This window comes from Procambarus clarkii, chromosome 31 (genome assembly GCF_040958095.1).
Source record: "Procambarus clarkii isolate CNS0578487 chromosome 31, FALCON_Pclarkii_2.0, whole genome shotgun sequence".
Classification (NCBI taxonomy): Eukaryota; Metazoa; Arthropoda; class Malacostraca; order Decapoda; family Cambaridae; genus Procambarus; species Procambarus clarkii.
In genome coordinates, this window is record NC_091180.1 from 16,310,697 (window position 1) to 16,331,760 (window position 21,064).

At 39.3% G+C, this 21,064-nt stretch overlaps 1 protein-coding gene across 1 annotated transcript in view; it reads left to right on the forward strand.

The window, feature by feature from the left end:
- The window catches only part of LOC123758632 (uncharacterized), a 66,975-nt gene extending 53,326 nt beyond the window's left edge, over positions 1-13,649 (forward strand). The window contains exons 11-12 of the mRNA XM_045743129.2: positions 7,852-7,890; positions 12,893-13,649. Coding sequence (XP_045599085.2) covers positions 7,852-7,890; positions 12,893-13,022 — 169 coding nt within the window. The 3' untranslated portion in view covers positions 13,023-13,649. The remainder of the gene's footprint in view (positions 1-7,851; positions 7,891-12,892) is intronic.
- Positions 13,650-21,064: the final 7,415 nt, after the last annotated feature.

A 21,064-nucleotide genomic window follows, 5' to 3' on the forward strand; every position in this document is an offset into this window, starting at 1 on the left:
CACAAGGAGCAATGGCCTATAGAAACCTCCATGTGGTTGGAAGCATTCTATGTCTGCCATCTACAGGGTTAGACACCCAGAAAGATAAGCATCTCAAAACAAACTCCACCTGGTTAAAATTGCTACTGAAAACCGAACTATCAAGCAGAACTCCACAATCTGCAAACAAGCAAGCAAGCATGACGTCACAACTGTTGCTACACTGTTGTCTGCGCAGCTCCCCCCTCCCTAGGAGGGGAAAGGGGGAGCCATAGACCCCTCACGCCAGCAATCCAACCCCAGTTCTGAGGCTGATGTGTTGCATGGCAGTCGTTCAACTCGAGCTCCTGTCTCTGAGCAATGCTGTGGTGGTGTTCTGTTGTGTGGTGGTGTGCAAGCTAGGACTAATTCATGGAGTACTGGGGCTGCATGAGCCTAGGGCCACCTTCCCTAGGGCCTTCCCAAGGGCCTTAGGGCCTTCCCAAGGGCCTTAGGGCCTTCCCAATGGCCTTAGGGCCTCTCCTAGGACCTTCCCTAGACCCTTCCCAGGGCCCACCTGGACCCTAGGTGCCCAGTATGTACTGCCCTTGCAGCTTGGGGGTTGCCATCCACAAGTTATTCGAGAACTACAGTGGAACCTTGATTTAGGATTGCCCCTATTTACAAATTTTTCGGGTTACGAGCTCAATTTCTTCGTAAAATTTGATTAGGTTTACGAGTTTTGCCTCGAATTGTGAGTTTGTTGGTACACATATGGGTCGATCAAGCACGTGATTCCTGGTGGAATGGGCGATCGCACCTCAGTTTAACTGCCTCCATTGTAGTGACGATCGTGCTTGAATTCTTTGTAAAGAATTTCATTGTTTTTCAGCTTTTTTGGTTTCTAAAAGTAAAAGTAATTATTGTATTATATACTATATCATGGGTCCAAAGAAAGTCATAGGTAAGGTTCAACCTATGAAAACACTTGTAAGGATGACCATAGAGGAAAAAAAATTCTTTATGGAAAGGTTCTTATTGAGACAAACAAGCAGTGAGCCACAATCAGGTCCTAGTGGTATGCCTGCAAAACATAGGAAAGAGTGTACCCCAGAGAAGTCTGTTGTTGTTTTAGATTCAGCTACTCGGAACAAAAAGTTCCAAGTAGCACGGGCTATGGTGAGCCCGTTGTGGACTTACCTGGCACAGGAGCAGGGCAAGTAGCACGGGCTATGGTGAGCCCGTTGTGGACTTACCTGGCACAGGAGCGGGGCTGTAACTTGGAGAAGTCTAACCCATCTACCCCAGAAAAGTCATCACTGCATGATGTTATAATGGAAGGAGAACTCCCTTTCCAAACACTAACACCTCTCCTCCTTCTCCCCCTTCCTTTCTCCTCACCGTCTTCCATACGCCAACAAGTGTCATGAATAAAGGCAAGCTATAACTTGTACATACTGTATTATAGTACAAAATATTTGTGTTTATTATATATGAAATGTATTTTGAAGCTAATATTTTTGGGAGTTTGGAACGAATTGAAACAGTTTGGACTGAAACAGTCTCCGTGGTGTAGTGGTAAGACACTCGCCTGGCGTTCCGCGAGCGCTATGTCATGGGTTCGTATCCTGGCTGGGGAGGATTTACTAGGCGCAAATCCTTAACTGTAGCCTCTGTTTAACGCAACAGTAAAATGTGCACTTGGATGAAAAAACGATTCTTCGCGGGCGGGGATCGTATTCCAGGGACTTGCCCGAAACGCTACGCGTACTAGTGGCTGTACAAGAATGTAACAACTCTTGTATATATTTAAAAAAAAAAAAAATAAAAAAAAATAATTAATTCAATTTACATTATTTCTTATGGGAAATTCGTTTCGGGTTATGAACCGTCTCTGGGAACGGCTTAAATTCGTAAACGAAGGTACCACTGTATCTCCATGGGGATCTTTTGCAGCTCGGTGATTGCCCGCTCTTGGGGTCAGCTGGGGTTTTCATTTCTGCTGTTTGACCTTGGGTAGGAGGTAGTATCGTTGCTGGTAGGGGAGTGAGGTACTGAACTGTGCAGCTTGTCACCTTCTACACAGCTGCCGGTTCTGTTCCTCCTGAAGACGTTGTACTTTTGCTGGGTTTTTCTTTTTGTTTATTGCCTGGGAGGGGGAGGGGGGGGGTCTGCCCCGTGATTATTGTCCACCCTTTGTTATTCTGGTGGCTCCCCGCTAGGTCCCTGTGATTGTACATGTCACAGGGGTTCAGTTTTTATTTGTTCTCTCAGTAGTTTGGGCCAACCAGTTAGCAATACCTTGCCTGGGCTTCCCTTAGCAGTCAACCTAAGGGCCCCGGAAAACCCCATTGGGGCTCATTAATCCAATGGATGCATCCTCTGGGTCCCATCTCACCTTGTGCGAGTTTGAAGGTTGCTCAACCCCTGTGTCTCAGGGGTGACATTTACAGGACAACAAGCAGCCTCAGTCATGCTGCCTGCTGGATAGGTGACACCTTTGACCCAGAGTCCTGCGAGTGGTATTCCTTGCTGGTTCTCCAATTCACCCAGTCCACTGATATCGATACCAGGGTGCAGACAGCATCGCCGTTGCATGCACGGTTTCGGTTGCTGCAATGCGCTAGGTTGGTTGCCTTTCCAGATGCCTCATGGCTGCCCCGCTTTGGTTATAGGGACCGGTGTGTGTGTGTGTGTGTGTACTCACCTAGTTGTACTCACTTAGTTGTGCTTGCAGGGGCTGAGCTCTGGCTCTTTGGTACTGCCTCTCATCTGTCAATCAACTGGTAATTACCTAAGTGTAGTTACAGGATGAGAGCTACGCTTGTTGTGTCCCGTCTACCCAGCACTCTGTCATTATAATGCTTTGAAATTACTGACAGTTTTGGCCTCCACCACCTTCTCACTTAACTTGTTCCAACCGTCTACCACTCTGCTTGCGAAAATGAATTTTCTCATATTTCTTCGGCATCTTTGTTTAGTTTATATCTATGACCTCTTCTTCTTGAAGTTCCAGGTCTCGGTACAGATTCCTGAGCCTGCTGGGCTCTATCATATCTACATTTGAAACTGTGTATGGAGTCTGCCTCCACCACCTTCACTGCCTAATGCATTCCATCTGTTAACTACTCTGAGACTGAAAAAAGTTCTTAATAATGTCCCTGTGACTCATTTGGCTACTCAGTTTCCACCTGTGTTCCCTTGTTCATGTACCACCCATGTTAAACTGTTTATACTTATCTACCCTGTCAATTCCTCTTGCGAATTTTGTAGGTCATGATCATGTCTCCCCTTAGTCTTCTGTCTTCCAGTGTCGTAAGGTGTATTTCACGCAGCCTTTCCTCATAACTCATGCCTCATAGTTCTGGGACTAGCCTAGTGGCTATTGCTGTGTATACCTAAGCCTGTTAATAAAAAAACTATTAATTTTACGTCTTGCGTAAAACGTGTTATGTCTTGCTCCAGCTACGTCTTGTGCTTGACAAGGTACGAGCTCCATGCTGGGGCCACATACTCCAGGATCGGTTTTACACATGTGATACTGTATACAAGGTTCTACATGATTCCTTACACAGGTTCCTGAAGGCAGTTCTGATGTTAACCAGGCTTGCATATGCCACAGATGTTAATCTTTTTATGTGGACTTCAGGAGAATCTGTCTCCTGATCTTTCTCTCTGTCCATTTCATGAAGGACGTCATCTCCCATTCGGTACCCTGTGCCTGGACTCGTGTTTCCACTGCCTAGATTCATTACCTTATATTACTTGGGTTGAACTTTAGTTGCCATTTGTTGGGCCATTCATTCAGTTTGTTTAGGTCATTTTGTAGCCTCATACTAACTCCCTCTGTCGTAATCCTCCTCATAATTTTTGCATCATCAGCAAACAATGAGAGGAACGATTCTGTACCTTCTGGGAGATCATTTACATATATCAGAAACAGTATAAGTCCAAGGACTGAACCCTGCGGGACTCCACTTGTGATGCCTCGTCAATCTGAGACCTCACCCCTCACAGTGATTCGCTGTCGTTGCTTAGGTACCTGTACTCCCTTATCCAATGGAGTACCTTCCCTTCCACACACGTGCGCACACACAGACCTTCAGTACCTTCCTCCCTTGGGAAAGAGTGATCATATCCTGTTGGACATTAAATATGCTTTGCGATATAATCTAGTAGAGAATGGAAACATTGAAACTGTTGATAAACTCCATTTTAAGAGAGGATGCTATAGGAAACATAGAAAATTTTTTCATAGGTATAATTGGACAGACTTGTTGCTAGGCAAGGAAGTAAATGAGATGTATGCTAAATTTTGAGAAATATACAATGATTCAAACATTCATACCAAAACAGAGATGCAGACCTAGGAAACAGGGTTGGTTCAACAGAAATTGCGAGAGGACTAGAGATCAAAAGACACAAGCATGGAATCATTATAAGAAGAGGCCAAACCCCCAAACATACCAACCCCCAAACATACCAACGATACAAAGATGCGAGAAACAACTACACCACAGTAAGGAGAGAGAGAGAGAGGAACTTTGAGAACGGTATAGCAGACAAATGTAAATCAGATCCAGGCCTTTTCTATAAATTCATTAAAAAAGCAAGCTGCAGGTAAAGGATAATATTCAGAGGTGAAAAATGGGAGACAGATTCATGGAAAATTAAAAGGAAATGTGTGAAACATTAAACGAAAAGTTCCAAAGTGTGTTTGTACAAAATAAGATCTTCAGGGAACCAGACACAATAAGAATTCCAGAGAACAACATACAGCATATAGAGGTGTCTAGAGACGGAGTGAAAAAAATGCTCCTGGAGTAAAGTAAGAATAAAGCAGTTGGCCCAGATGGAGTTTCATCATGGGTTCTGAGAGAATGTGCACCTGAGCTCAGTATACCACTTCAGCTAATTTTTCAGGCATCCCTGTGTACAGGAGTCGTAGCAGATGTGTGTGGAAAAAGGCTAACATAGTTGCAATATACAATGGTGGCAGCAGGGAAGACCCCCTCAATTATAGACCTGTATCATTGACAAGTATAATAGTCAAAATATTGGAAAAAATAATTAAAAATAAATGGGTGGAACACCTGGAGAGAACCGATATAATATCAGTCAGTATGGTTTTCGATCTGGAAGATCCTGTGTATCAAATTTACTCAGTTTCTATGATCGAGCTACAGAGATTTTACAGGAAAGAGATGGTTGGATTGACTGCATCTAGCTGTACCTAAAAATGGCTTTCGACAGAGTTCCACATAAGAGGTTGTTCTGGAAACTGAAACATATTGGAGAGGTGACAGGCAAGCTTCTAACATGGATGAAAAATTTTCCAATAGAATAATGAGGGCAGTAATCAGAGACAATGTATCGGACTGGACAAATGTCACAGGTGGAGTACTGTACCACAGAATTCCTGAGACCTGGAACTTCAAGAACAAGAGGTCATAGATTTAAACTAACTAAACAAAGCTGCTGAAGAAATATATGAAAATTCACTTTTGCAAACAGAAAGTGAATTGATAGTGGTAGACAGTTGGAACAAGTTAGGTGAGAAGGTGGTGGAGACCAAAACCGTCAATAATTTCAAAGCGTTATATGTAACAAAGAGTGCCAGGAAGACGGGACACCACGAGTGTAGCTCTCATCCTGTAACTACACTTAGGTGTAGTTACACATCCCTAGGAAGCAGCCCATAGCAGCTGTCTAACTCCCAGGTACTTACTGCTAGGTGAACAGAGGTATCAGGATGAAAGAAACTCTGCCCATTTGTTTCTGTCTCCGCCGGGAATCGAGCCCAGGCCATTAGGACTACGACCCCATAGCGCTGTCTACTCAGTCGTGAGGCCCCTGTGTGTATGTGTGATGCTGAGGCATGTGTATGTGTGCGCGCGATGCTGAAGCAGTGTTCAACTTAAAAGAGTGTATATTGATAAATACAATGTGAACTTGCCGGTTGCTTTGGAGCTGGTCGGCCGAGCGGACAGCATGTTGGACTTGTGATCCTGTGGTCCCGGGTTCGATCCCAGGCGCTGGCGAGAAACAATGGGCAGAGTTTCTTTCTCCCTATGCCCCTGTTACCTAGCAGTAAAATAGGTACCTGGGTGTTAGTCAGCTGTCACGGGCTGCTTCCTGGGGGTGGAGGCCTGGTCGAGGACCGGGCTGCGGGGACACTAAAGCCCTGAAATCATCTCAAGATAACCTCAAGACAACCTGCTCATGTTTTTTTTTTTTCTGAAGTGCTCTAGGAAACGTTCTCCTCTAGAAATCTGTGGATTTTTCATTTTAGTATTGTTGGTGTGGATGATTTGAACATTTAGTGTAGTACCCATGGGGCAGGACCAGAACTGGATGGGTGGGTAAATGAAAACAAGTTCCCTTGGCTTGGGGGGATCTTGACAAGCTAATTAAAGTCGTCCTGTCTCTAGTAGTGTTATACCTGTACCCATTAAATTCTCACAATTAGATTACATGCTGGATGGAGCTGGAAAGATTCAAGGCTATAGTGAAAGAACAGCATAAAGAGTTTATAGATATTTGTATCAACATTTTTCTTATTTGCCATTTTTATTAACATTTTTAAAGAAGAGATGTTCATAACTTGTGATGTGAAGACTGGGCTACCAGTGAAACATGTGGTGATACACATTAATAGACATCAGGGAGGAGGTTCTGCATGAGATATCATGGGCCAGCAGTTGCTGTATTGATAAGGGTCATTGTTTCCCTTATTTTTCCAAAACAGTGCATGAATTAGTTCTCTGTAGGAAGCACCATCTTAATCCATTACTCGCATGTTCTCTGACATCTCCATCACTCGCCTGTCCTCCGTCATCTCCATTACCCACCTGCCCTTCGTCATCTTCATCACTCACCTGTCCTCCGTCATCTCCACCACCTATCTATCCCCCGTCATCTCCACCATTTGCCTGTCCTCCATCATCTCCTCCACTTGCTTGTCCTCCGTCATCTCCATCACTTGCTTGTTCACCATCATCTCCATTACCCACCTGTCCTCCGTCATCTCCACCACTTGCCTGTCCTCCGTTACCTCCATCGCTCGCATGTCCTACATCACCACCATTCGCCTGTCCTCCATCATCTCCATCACACTTCAGCACTGTGGAGAAATGCCCAACAGACCACTGGAACATTATCTAACACAGTGCACAGATACAAACCCAATAAGATTTCAACTTAGACTGAACAGAGCATAAGTTGCTAAACTCATGGGGGCATAATCTTACTGAAGAGTCATAAATACTCAAACTCCGCCTAAGTAAAACAGAAACAAGTAACACTCAGTGGGCCAGCCATAGGCTTAGGGCCTGAGCAGGAATATCCCTGAAATAAAAATCTCTATCACTTGTCTATCCTCCATCATCACCATCACTTGCCTGTCCTCCGTTACTCACCTGCTGTCCTCTGTTACTCACCTGCTGTCCTCTGTTACTCACCTGCTGTCCTCCATCACTCGCTTGCTGTCCTCCGTCATCTCCATCACTTGCCTGACTTCCATCGCTCACCTGTGTTCCATCACCTCCATCACTCACTTGTCTTCTGTCACCCCCCATCACTCTCCTGTCTTCCGTCACCTCCGTCACATGCCCGTCCTCCGTCATCTCAATCACTTGCTTTGTCATCTGCTCTACTGCCATGCAACTTGCAGAGCCTTTCCAAGTTTTGTAGTGATTGCATATACTGTACAGTAATGTACTGTACAGATTGTAAAATATTTTCCAGAAAATTTAGCCAGAGTATTAAGCTTACACAATAAGGTTGTATGACATGTATTACATGTAAACATTATCCACTCTGCCGTGGGCTGCAAATCCACACAGTGTGCAGTGTGAACCTGTAGCTATGCTGATGCATGACTATGTGTTGCAGACACGATGATGCTTCTCCCACAAGCATGCGAGGTGACAGGTGAGTTGCATTGCAAATTTGTTGTCTTAAAACAATCTCTCTCTCTTTCACTACCAATTTCTACTTATCTACTAAGTAAGGCACTTTTACTTGTGTAAAGAATGGAAAATGAACAGAAGCCTAGAGCATAAAGAAACAAAGTGCAGATCATAGTAATGCTGTAGAATATTTTCTATAATCTGTACATGTTTTAGATATAATTATAAATTTTACAGATATTTTACTGTAATACATATTATTTATATCGTGCATAGGATGTGCATTTTAATCCCATTGTGACTTAGTCAAATATATTGTAGTACATTCCTTGTGTTGGTAAACTTGATGTTTAGCCCTTCAGAATAAGAAATGTGTGTAACCAGCCAAGTAGGATTCAGTTATATTCGGTAGTTTCATGAGGATGTGTCCTGGAGGAAGCCCAAAGTTGACTGAAATATGACACAGCCCAGATAACATGGGTAAGAAATATGTCATGATGATGCTATAATATCTTGTATGTTCAGCACAGTATTTTCAGGTTATAAAATATAATACCCATCTTTTGGAAGGTAGATGTTTCATTTGAATAATTACTGTGGTATAGTAGTCTATTAATTGTTCAAATAAAACTTGTCTTTAAAGGAGTTAAAACAGTATGATGTGTGAATTATGTGGTGAAATTTAAATGAAGAAATATGTATTTTTTATTTATATATACAAGAGTTCATACATTCTTGTAAAGCCACTAGCACTCATAGCGTTTCGGGCTGATATTTGTCTATCTACCTTTTGTGGTGTCTAGTACAGCCTTCATATTCTCCCCCTACTCCTCACCATGCCCTGCTGTCCTCCATTACTTGCCTGCTGTCCTCCATCACTTGCCTGCTGTCCTCCGTCATCTCCATCACTTGCCTGCTGTCCTCCGTCATCTCCATCACTTGCCTGCTGTCCTCCGTCATCTCCATCACTTGCCTGCTGTCCTCCGTCATCTCCATCACTTGCCTGCTGTCCTCCGTCATCTCCATCACTTGCCTGCTGTCCTCCGTCATCTCCATCACTTGCCTGACTTCCATCACCTCCATCGCTCACCTGTGTTCCGTCACCTACATCACATGCCTGTCTTCCATTACCTCCATCACTCATCTGTCTTCTGTCATCCCCCTCCATCACTCGCCGCCTTCCGTCACCTCCATCACATACCCGTCCTCCGTCATCTCAATCACTTGCTTTGTCATCTGCTCTACTGCCATGCAACTTGCAGAGCCTTTCCAAGTTTTGTAGTGATTGCATATGCTTCCTATCTTTTCACCATGCTCTGCCTCACCATGTCCTGCCTCACCATGATATTCCTCACCATGTCCTGCCTCACCATGTCCTGCCTCACCATGATATTCCTCACCATGTCCTGCCTCACCATGATATTCCTCACCATGTCCTGCCTCACCATGTCCTGCCTCACCATGATATTCCTCACCATGTCCTGCCTCACCATGATATGCCTCACCATGTCCTGCTTCACCATATCCTGCCTCACCATAACCTGCCTCACCATGCCCTGCCTCACCCTGCCCTGCCTCACCATAACCTGCCTCACCATGCCCTGCCTCACCATGCCCTGCCTCACCCTGCCCTGCCTCACCCTGCCCTGCCTCACCATGACATGCCTCACCATGCCCTGCCTCACTGTGCACTACCTGGCAGTTTTGGCCTCCACCACCATCTCGCTTAACTTGTTCCTACTGTCTACCAATCTGTTTGCAAAAGAAAACTTTCTAATATTTTCTGTGGAGAGCCCCCTTTGGCTCCCTGGAGCTATAACGGGCTGATGTGTATATATTATATGATGTATATATGATGTATATAATTAGGCCTAGAACTCCATCGATTGACTATTGTCGTGGTCTAATATATATACTTATCAGCCCTGTATAGCTCCGGGAAGCCTCTGGGTGTCACCCAGAAAATGATGTTTCGTTACATTCAACACTGGTTTTTTGGCACCTTTATTTCCTTAGCTTGAATCGTGTCCTCATGTTCTTGAAGTTGCTGGTTTCAGGATTCCTCTTTGTCAATTTGGTCGATTCCTGTTATTATTTTGTAAGTGGTGATTATATCACCTCTTTTTTTTTTTTTCTAACTTTGGCATATTTAATGTCTCTAGCCTCTCCTCATAACTCTTATTTTTCTGTTTCAGAAGCCATTTTGTAACATGCCTTTGCATCTTTTCAAGTTTATTGATGTGCTTTTGAGATATGGACACTGTATAACTACTGCATATTCTAATTTTTATTTCACAAAAGTCATGAACAGTTTCTTTAGTATTTCACCATCCATGTAATAGTGAGTCTGAAGTTGGAAAGCGACGCATACGCTCCTCGCACAATGGTCTTTGTGCGTTCCTCTGGTTACAGTTTACTATCCAAAACCACCCCTAGATCTCATTTTTTTAATTATTTATTTATTTATTTATATATATACAAGAAAGTACATTGGGGGTTAAGAGAGAATGTAGAGTTTAAGTTGGAATTACAATCTTGTAAAGCCACTAGCACCCATAGCGTTCCGGTCTTTAATTTCTTTTCCACATAATTTATAAGTTGCGTGTTTTCTATTTTCTCCAATTCCACATTCCATAACATGACATTTATTTACATTGAATTCCATTAGCCACATGTTGCTCCAGCACTTATTTTGACTAGATCCATTTGAAGGGATTTTTTTTCAACATGTATTTTTTGTTGTTACCATAAAACTAGCAATTTGGTTTATTACTACCCATTTGAATATTGAAGTGCAATGTTAGATTAACCTGTCTATAGATAACTTTTCTACTGCAATATGAAATGGAGTGATGTTAAAAGTTTTTAGCATTTGTTATTGCATTTTTCTAGGCTGATTCTCCATATTATACTAAGTGCCCCTGTTAATGGTATTGTATTTGGCATTTCACTAAACCCCAGTATTTCGGCTCTGGAGCTATTTCCTATTTAAATTCAGTGGTGTTAGTATTAATATCCAATTTGTGGCTTTCAGTGCAATACAAATGCTTCAAAAAGATCTCAGGTTCTTCGACTTAAATTATGGCCATCACATTGCTAAACATGGGCTAATACTATTCTGTCAGGATATTGCTCATTTCAATGTCATTAGTACATTGCAATCACTTAAACCACCATACATGGATCATGCATGCACACAAATGTGAGAAACATAAAGAGAATAGTTCCAAAGTGTACAAAAACTTGGTTTTCAAAGAACCCAGCGCATGCAGACTTAATAGCAAAACCTAGAGCTCCGTGATATGTCTGGAGACGAGGTAGGAAAACTGCTGACTGTTAGACAGAAACAAAGCAGTTGAGCCAAATGTAATTTCACCTTGGGTTCTAATGGAATTTGTATTTGAATTTAGTATTCCACAACAAATTTTTTTTCAAATACTGGTTCTTACAAACTGAGAACCTAGTAGACAAATGGAAAAGGGCAAACATAGTTCCACCCTACAAAAATGGTAACACAGAAGACCCTCTAAATTATACACCTGTATCATTGACAAGTGTGGTAGTCAAATCACTAGAGAAAATAATTAAAGCCAAATGAGTAAGACCCCTTCCCCCTGGAGAGAGATTACGTAATACTGTAATAGATAGTTGTTACGGCTTTTGAACCAAAGTCTTGCGTAACAATTCTACTTAGTTTCTATGATAGAGCCCCAGAGATCTTACAACAAAGAGATGGTTGGGTTGACTGCATCTGTAAACTAGAACATAGAGGAGGAATGATGGGCAGACTACTGAAATGGATGAAATAAATTCTGACAGAAAAATGAGAGCAGTGATCAAAGATTATGTACTGTATAAGACTGGAGAATGTCAGTAGTGGAGTACCACAAGGATTAGTACTAGTGCCAGTAATGCTAATTGCCTTTATAAACAGTCTTATTGCTTATATGGACAATCGCCTATATTAGCAATATTGTTCATTGCCTATATAAGATTTGGAGTTAAATGAATGTTTGTGAATGATGCTAAGTTACTGGGAAGAATAAAATACCAGATGACTGTCATGCCCTTCAAAATAACCTAGACAAAATAAGTGAATGGAGCAACACATGACAGATGGAATTCAGTGGAAATAAATGATGTAATGGAATGTGGAATAAGGACAAACAAGTTACACTCAACCAATAAAGTATGTGTTGAGAAGCTAAAGAACTCAAACAAAGGAAGAGATCTAGGAGTGTTTCTGGATATTAAATTTTCACCAGAGCATCATGTCAAAGGTGTAGTTAAAGGAGTCTATATTATGTTTACAAATTTCAAAATGACTTATATTTATGGATGGAATAATACTAAAGAAAGTGCTCACAACATTCATGAGACCAAAATCAGAATATGCAGCAGTGGTGTGGTGCTCATATCTCAAGAAGCACATTAATAATCTTCCAAAGACATGGTATTTAATGGCTTTCAGAACTGAAAACAGAGAGATTTGAAGAGGATGGGGGTGTTAAGTATGCTAAAGCTTGGAGTTAGAATGAAATAAAGAGGTGATATGATCACATACAAAATAGTGATAGGAATTGACATTGTTAACAAGGAGGAATTTTTGAAATGTGTAACATCAAGAACAAGAGGCCTTAGTCTCAGGGCACTCTACAGCATAAAGCACCAAAGTCATTTTATACATAAGATATACTAAAACTATATTAGTTAAATGACTTTCTCCGAGGGTGGTAGTATACGTGGAGTCACCATTAGTTTTTTATAATACATACTGTACAGTACAGTACTCTATATTATATATTTAATGATGTTATGACTTGAAACATTCTTTCACAACTGATTCAGAAGATAACGACCATGATTTATGTCATAGGGGATTGGCAGTTTGTTTTGGGTTTTAATTTAAATTATTTTGCATTGTGTATGTGTAGCAGAAAATATAACCCTTAAAAATACTTGTAATGTTAATTAATAGCAAGAGCTGATACCTTGCTGGTAAGCGCACGTGTGTACCCCCACAGGTATGCCCGTCTGTTCGGCGTAAATGTGCGTGATCGTCTGGTGGCTCAAACACAAGCACTGTTTGAGAACCACGAAGACCCAGAGATCCAGCGGCAAGCCACCAGACTGTACCGGGCACTCAAGGATTAAGCTATGGCTCTTGTATTTTTAAGCTCTATTTAGATTATAGGTTTTTCTTACATAATGAAAGGGGGTCATCTATAATACTGCATCTAGGTAGATGAACTTTGTCAGTTGCAGTAGATATTTGGACAAAAAGGATGTTAAATTAATTCACGTGGTTTAATTATAGTTTTATTATTGGAAATACTGTTGATGACACTTGGCTCGATGTCAGATAGTTTGTTAATAGTGAGTATGTCTGTAATTTTTATCTGGAGGCTTATTGAGTACTGTATGTAGTTAAACATCCTGAACTACATGGTAAGTCACATTTTTTAAGAATATTTTCAAGTTTTTGTATGACGTGGATATTTTTTTTTTAATACTTGGTGTTGTAGATGTATTGATTTTTTTTTAGATTTACATGTGAGTTGAGTGTTTGTACATTGTCACTGATATGGATGGTGCCACTTCCCAATCCTAGACATACGGATGTGTTTACGGGAAGTGTCGTGTGGATAGATTTAGAATTTTATTTCAAAAGAAAGTTGTACCACTAACTCGTCGATGGTGTACAGTAACCTTACATGCCTCAGTGCTTTGTAATGGTCTTATACAAATTTTATTTCTATATATATTATATATATATATATATATATATATATATAAATATATATATATATAAATATATATATAAATATATATATATATATATATATATATATATATATATAAATTATATATATAAATTATATATGTATATATATATATATACTGTATATATATATATATGTCGTACCTAGTAGCCAGAACGCACTTCTCATCCTACTATGCATGGCCCGATTTGCCTAATAAGCCAAGTTTTCATGAATTAATATATTTTCTCAAATTTTTTTCTTATGAAATGATAAAGCTACCCATTTCATTATGTATGAGGTCAATTTTTTTTATTGGAGTTAAAATTAATGTAGATATATGACCAAACCTAACCAACCCAACCTAACCTAACCAAACCTATCTTTATAGGTTAGGTTAGGTTAGGTAGCAGAAAAAGTTAGGTTAGGTTAGGTTAGGTAGGTTAGGTAGTCGAAAAAACATTAATTCATGAAAACTTGGCTTATTAGGCAAATCGGGCCTTGTATAGTAGGCTGAGAAGTGCATTCTGGCTACTAGGTACGACATTATATATATATACAGTATATATATATATATATATATATATATATATATATATATATATATATATATATATATATATATATATATATATATATATATATATTTAATATATTTAATATATATATAATATAAATATGATATAATATGTTATAATATAAAATGCATGCATACATGCTACATAAAGTGTGAAAGAGCAGCTTACAAATACAGGACTGGGAAGTGTAGGAACTTGTGTAGTCATGATGTTTGGGTGCACGTGGAAGTGCTGTGAGCAGATTGTTTGCTGCTGTGGCTTGGTGTCATAATTAGATCTTGATTAGAATAAGCCTTATGGAAACTCTGCTGGTGTTATTAAATATTATTTTCACAATAAGCCTTTTTGAAAACTTTCTCTTTAGACTTGCTGTTGGCATTAATCTTGAAGTTTCACAAAGATTTGCTATAAAAAATGTATGGGATAACTTTCCATGTAATGTGTGGGATTCATGGTCAGAGTAGCTCAGACACTGTCGTGCGTGTTTGTATGTTGTGCGCGTTTGTGTATCGTGTGTATTTGTGATGCAGTGATTCTCTGCTAATGCAGCATCACTCTTAACTGATAGGATGAAAATAATTAAAAATATTCAAGCTTTATGCATGAGAGCATTACAGTATAATATCTGGTGTTGGCCAGTGATCCCACTTTGTGCTGTTTGAATACATATTAACACTAGTTGTAATTAATGTCATTAATGACACACAATTTACATCTGGGCAAGACCTTTGTGCCAGCAAGATTTGAGTCAACATTGACCCCAGTGTGCTATATAGGTGCATCTCACATATTTGTATTGTTTAAGTAATGTCACAGATGTTAGGTTTACATAAGGGCCCTTTTATGTGTTATTTATGTAATGTTTCAGATGATATGTTTCATCAGTGTGGACCACTTGCGTGCTCTGTAATTAATGTTTCAGATAGGTTTAGAGAAGAGCCCTATTATGTAATATTTAAATATTGTCTCATAATAAGTTTGGTTAGCGAGGACCATTTATATGCATTATGAGTTACATCTCATATGATAGGTTTAGTCCAGTACCCCAGTATGTGATATTTAAGTACTGTTGCAGATGATGGGGTTAGTCAGTGAGGACCACTTGAGTTTCGTAAGCAATGTTTCATATGGACAGTTTAGTCAAGAACCCCACTGTGTTCCTGAACCTTTTTTTGGTAGGGCATGTGTCAAAATATAACTCCCTTTACTCACCCCTGATTAGTTTTTAAATTCAGTCTTGTATAATTATAAAGCAGGATTTTATATACAAAGAAATAACTAAGAAAAAATCCTGAAGGTTCCTTTAATGAACCTTAAACATTGGTGCCATTGCCTGTGTACAACTTGGTTACTTCATAAAAACATGATGAAATAGTTTACAAATTTCTAGAAACACATTATTTTTAGTCACCCCTTCATAAATTTTTATCAATTTTTTCTAAATTATTATCATTTGTAAAATGCAGTACTGTACAGTATGTGCACAAACTTTGGATTTTTTATGAATTTAGAAGTGTGGCAGTGTTCACTTTCTTTGTATAAAAATGTACAGTCTGATGACACAAGAATTGTCTTGAAGATTTAGTAGTGGTGCCATAAATATGACTGCCTGTATTTTATTCCACCAGTTAATATGCCTCTAATACAAACACTATGGATGGAACATGGCATTTAGTTGGTTTGCCATTGTTGTGGAAAGGAAGCTGTTAGGGTCATGCAGTTCCCAAAAATATCTCCATCCTGTTACAGGAATCAAGACTGGGAGGTTTCAGTTGTGGCCAACTGTCCTGACCACTACAACACAACATATAGTATTACTCTATTACTCAACACCTAATACACATCTGAACCATCATGACATACATACAGTATGTCCTAATGCTACTAAAAGGATTAAGTAATGTCTCACAAGATTGTGATGAGTTTGGTCAACGAGGACTGTGTGTGTGTGTGTGTTTTGTAAGCTAATGATAGGAATCTATTTGGTATAAAAAAGATGTGGGTACTGAAAAACCTCATTCCCCAGTCTTAGTATGAAAGACATTACTGTAAAGCTATTGTCTTATAGATTAGAGAATATAAGTGAATATAAAATGCATTATATATAATATATTCCCTCTTCCTTCACCACCTGTCACTGTGGTGAAGTTACTTTATGTAATGGGATTTGAAGTTCTGTGTATACAAATCTTCCTATACAAGGCACTATGTAAAATTTTACAGTTTTTTTGCACACTGCCAAAAGTGATGTCATCAGTCACAAGTAAAACTCTCTCAAGCCGACTCAGCAAATGTGCTTGGAATTTTAGACATTGAAAGCAGTTATCACTGTGGCTGCATAGAGCCAGCAGTCAAGAGTCTGCCCCTTAGTCTACTGTGCATTGTATTCCCCTCACAAGTTTTAATGTGGCTTTTCTTGGTAACTTACTTTTCCTTTGACTTATTTCTACCTCATGGATGAAGTGCTTTAAGCTCTAGTCTTAACCTTTGTGCCAATATCTGTTAGCCAGTATATTTTTATCTGACAGCCATAGCTACCTGATAATTCAGCAAAATTGTCAGCTTCCGATGACTTTCAACAGCCTTAACTAATGTTTGACAGTAGTGGGCAACATCTGACTAGTTTATCTAGCATTTGACATCCACTGACAATATCTGACATTACTAAATCTGTGTGTGACATAGATATTGACGGCAATTACAGTTTTATGACAGTCATGGTGATGACAATGTCGGAAAACATTTGACCATTAACTATTACTGCATATTAAAGTTATTGGTCTTGACAGTTTTATGTAACATTTGACAACCTCTGACAAGCTCAGCAGTTACTTGACAGTAATAGGCAGTGACTGTCATGTCATTGACTGTCATTGACAACACTCATATTACAACAATGTAAGCAGTGGCAAAGATAGGTAATAGTTGACAGTACCAGACAGCATCTTTTCATTCAAATAATGAATTACTCATTAGTAACTGTTAATTGAATTGTTTGTACCTGTAATTATATACAGGTGCACCTCCAAAATCCAGACTGCAGTATATCATCTGAGACCCAGACTGGATTTATGTGAAATCCAGATTTCTGAAAATTTTCCCTTTTTTGGCTATCACCAAGTTTTCTATATTTTTCATGTAAAACTCAAAATTAAATGAACAATAGAATTTTGTTAGGAATATGCTCAGTAACTTTCTCAATGCTTCAACTGTTTCTTCTAGTGTTGCATCCATCTACAAAAATCTTTAAAGATATGATCAGAGCCATATTAAGGGAGTTACTATTTATGCTCTAACATTTCCCAAACTCTGTGGGATAATTTCACTGAACAAAACTTTTAAATTTTATTAAATTTTATGATGGCCAGCTACCAGGGAAAACCTACAAAGGTTTTACAAAGAGATTTTCACCACATCTAGCATATTTCCCACACCCCAGCCTCCAAACTTCATTTTCAAAGGTAGTAGGGTGAACAAAAACTGCAACAACTCATAATGAAGACAAATAATGGAATTTTCTTACACAGATGCTCAATAGCATTCACAAGGTACCAAGTGTTTATTTTATGTTTACATTTATCTATGAAAATAATTAAAAATGTGATTTGAGCCATATTAAAAAAGTTAGCATTCATACCCTAATTTTGTCTGCTTTGTGAGGTGAATTTCACTGACCTAATTTTAATTTGACCTATCATATGATTGACAACCACCATGAGAAACTGTCTATAAAGATATTTCTTCCTCATTGCCCCTTAAAGCTTACTTATCAAAGGTAGGATCATGACATTGAGTGAACCAGACCCCTCAACTTCCTCACACCAAAAACTCAACTCAAAGTTTTGTATGAAATATTTTGGGAACTCGTTCTAATAAATAACTGGGGAGATGTGGTTTCATAACCGATTTCAGAATACTTCTTCTGGCACTTACATCAAATAATAAAAAATCACAATACTGTATAAAATTTGAAAAAAAAAAAAATGATTGCAGGGAATTACTTTGCCTAATGATCTGGATTTCTCAGATTTCTTCAGTATCCATAAAGGCTAAACAGTGGGTCCCCATAGTTAACCACAATAAGATAGCTCCATACCTATGAAGTCACATCATCCTTTGTGAATTCTTAAAAGCCTACTGGAGACCTGAAGTCTAAACCTGGCCCCCCATCACAGAGGTGAAGGGGGGCAGGGGATTTGTGATCAACCTCACCAAAGAAAAACACCTCCAGAAGGAAAGGAAGGCAAAGCAGACAACTTCAGTGTTTGAAGAAAGTCAAACAATGCAGCAAACAACTCGGCAAACAAACTACCCAGTAGTTGCAGACGAGGAGTCACAATAATGTGGCTGAAATAGTTCATTTTGATTTCACAATCGACTTGAGAATGGTCCAGGACGGACCGAAACATTGTCGTCTCTTCACTTTCTAGTGTGTAGTTTGGTCAACACCCAGTAGTTAATTCGTACCCTCCTTTTTCCTCTACTCCTAGTTTCAGATGGCCACCTGCAGGTGGCAGCATCATATGAGGTGCCAGCTCCCCATTTTAACAATCATCAGTCCAGAGCCTAAGGAAAACCAACACAGTTAAGGTAAGGAGGGGAGGGATCTAAGGATCCAGGTCCCTCTAGAAAGAGGTGTTTCATTGCTGGTTTTCTTGAGAGAATGGTGGTGCTCTGTAGCTAACCACCTAGAAAATTAAACAGGACTCACCAGAGAAGAAACAGAGCAAAGAACAACCCCCAAAATGGAGAGACCAGGACAGGAAACCCTACCCAAGGTAACACAAGCTTGATGGGAACCAGGGACACTAACAAGGTAATGATCCACGAGGACCTGGTAAAACCTTCAAAACCCCTGGGTCTGGATATCAGCCCAAGACAGTAGAAAATATGGTGGGTTAAACTGCAATGTTCTGAACATCATGAACTTGAATATGCTAAATTGTAAGACATTGCAGATGACCTGAAACGAACGAGCCTTGGAACAGGATACAGAGGAGACTGGATGAACAAGCAATGCATCTCCCAAAGGAGCCCTAGTCATGTGCACTGAGTGATAAATAGCTGCAAGGACTGATGTAACCGACAGGTGTGGAGCTATCTCAGTGCAGCTAGGTACTAGGAGCCATCAGGGGGCCCCTGTTCCATTACATTAATTTTTTTTTTTTTTTTTTAATTTTGATTGGGTGATAATTTTTTTTGTTCATTGTTAAGAGAGATGTGTTATAGAGAGATCTGGATTTGGGAGATGCAACTGTGGTTATCTGGTGGCAACTTTCAATGCATCTGGACTGTAATACAGTATAGTAAAGTATTAATGTTACCATCTGGTTTTGTACTGACTGAATAATGGTTAGTAGTAAGTTTTTAGTTGTCTTACCTACCAAGCTGCCTGGCAAGCAAATGATTTTTACCTGATTTACCTGAGGGCCACTAGCCCTAGTGGTCTCGATGATGACAGGAAGTCAGCGGCTTGTCAAAGTTCCCCCCTCCCCCCACCCAGTTGCCTTGATTTTTTCCAGGTAGATTTTAAAACTTAATACAGTTTTGGCATTTACAGCTTCAGCGGGTAGGCAGTTCCATTGGATTATAACCCTGTGGGTGAAAAAGCATCTGCTGTTTTAGTCCTACACTGTGGCTTGTTAAGCTTGAAACTCTTGCTCCTTGTTTGTTACATCTGACCATCTGAAGAAAATACTGTATCCGGATCAACATCTTCTAACTTGTTCCAAATTATATTTCAGTAATACTGATCCAACCTTTCTTCAACATCATTTGCCTGCTGGGTGTTTTGTAGATGCTTTTTCAGTTAATAATTATTCATTTAGTTTTAGGCTTTGATCTTTGTAAAAAGTTTTGTTGGTTTTAAATTAATTAAATTTGTAGTCATTTATACATGGCGCATTAACTACATCTCGGCGTTCAAGTCTGTGTCGTACTTTGTTAAAAGTTGTAGATGAATTAATAATCACACAATGTTTTGCCAGAAATGCATTTAAATTGTAATTATGCTTATATATACAGTACTGTTTTGCATTCTATGTTTAGTTAAGTTTAAAACTGCCTTTAATTAGTAAATGGTACTAATCGACTTGAGAATGGTCCAGGACAGACCGAAACGTCGTCGTTCCTTCACCTTCTAGTGTGTGGTCTGGTTATCATACTTTAGCCACGTTATTGTGACTCATCGCCTGCTGAGTAAATGGTACGTGTGTGACATAAGAATTTTTTCTTTTATACAGGCCATATACAACAATTGTAAACAATTTAGGAATTAAAGCTATATAATTATTTATATAAGAAAAACTAAATTTATTTTAAAATTTGACTTGAAATAAATAGTAAAAATGTATTTTTACTGCTTTGGCAAAAAGAACTTACTTGAAATGTTCCTAATTAGCTGACACCATGTAAATGACATGCATGATATCAAAATGACGTAAAACTAAAGGTCAACAAACCATTAATGGAGATGCTAGCCTGATACATAATTAAGTCTTACTAAGCACAATAGTGGTTTAATTATGGTAATAGTAATATATTAACTTATTTGAGTGAAATATAAGCTTTATTTTAATGTAAACTGTGCTTATGAGAAAAACTTAACAAACACCATTGGCTGACAAAAGCTTTCCTGCCTTGTGACATTTTATCTGGCTGGCTCGGTAAAATGATGGGAATAAAGTACAGCCTGATCACTACCCTAAAGCTATAGTTTTATTAAGTTTAAAACTACTACAGATTGTTAGAAAAGATTAATCTCTCTATCATATCTGGGTTTAAAATAAATTGTCTATTCTTATGTAATGTTGCAATATAGTGGCTGGGGTTCCAGTTACAGAGATGCCCCAATCTG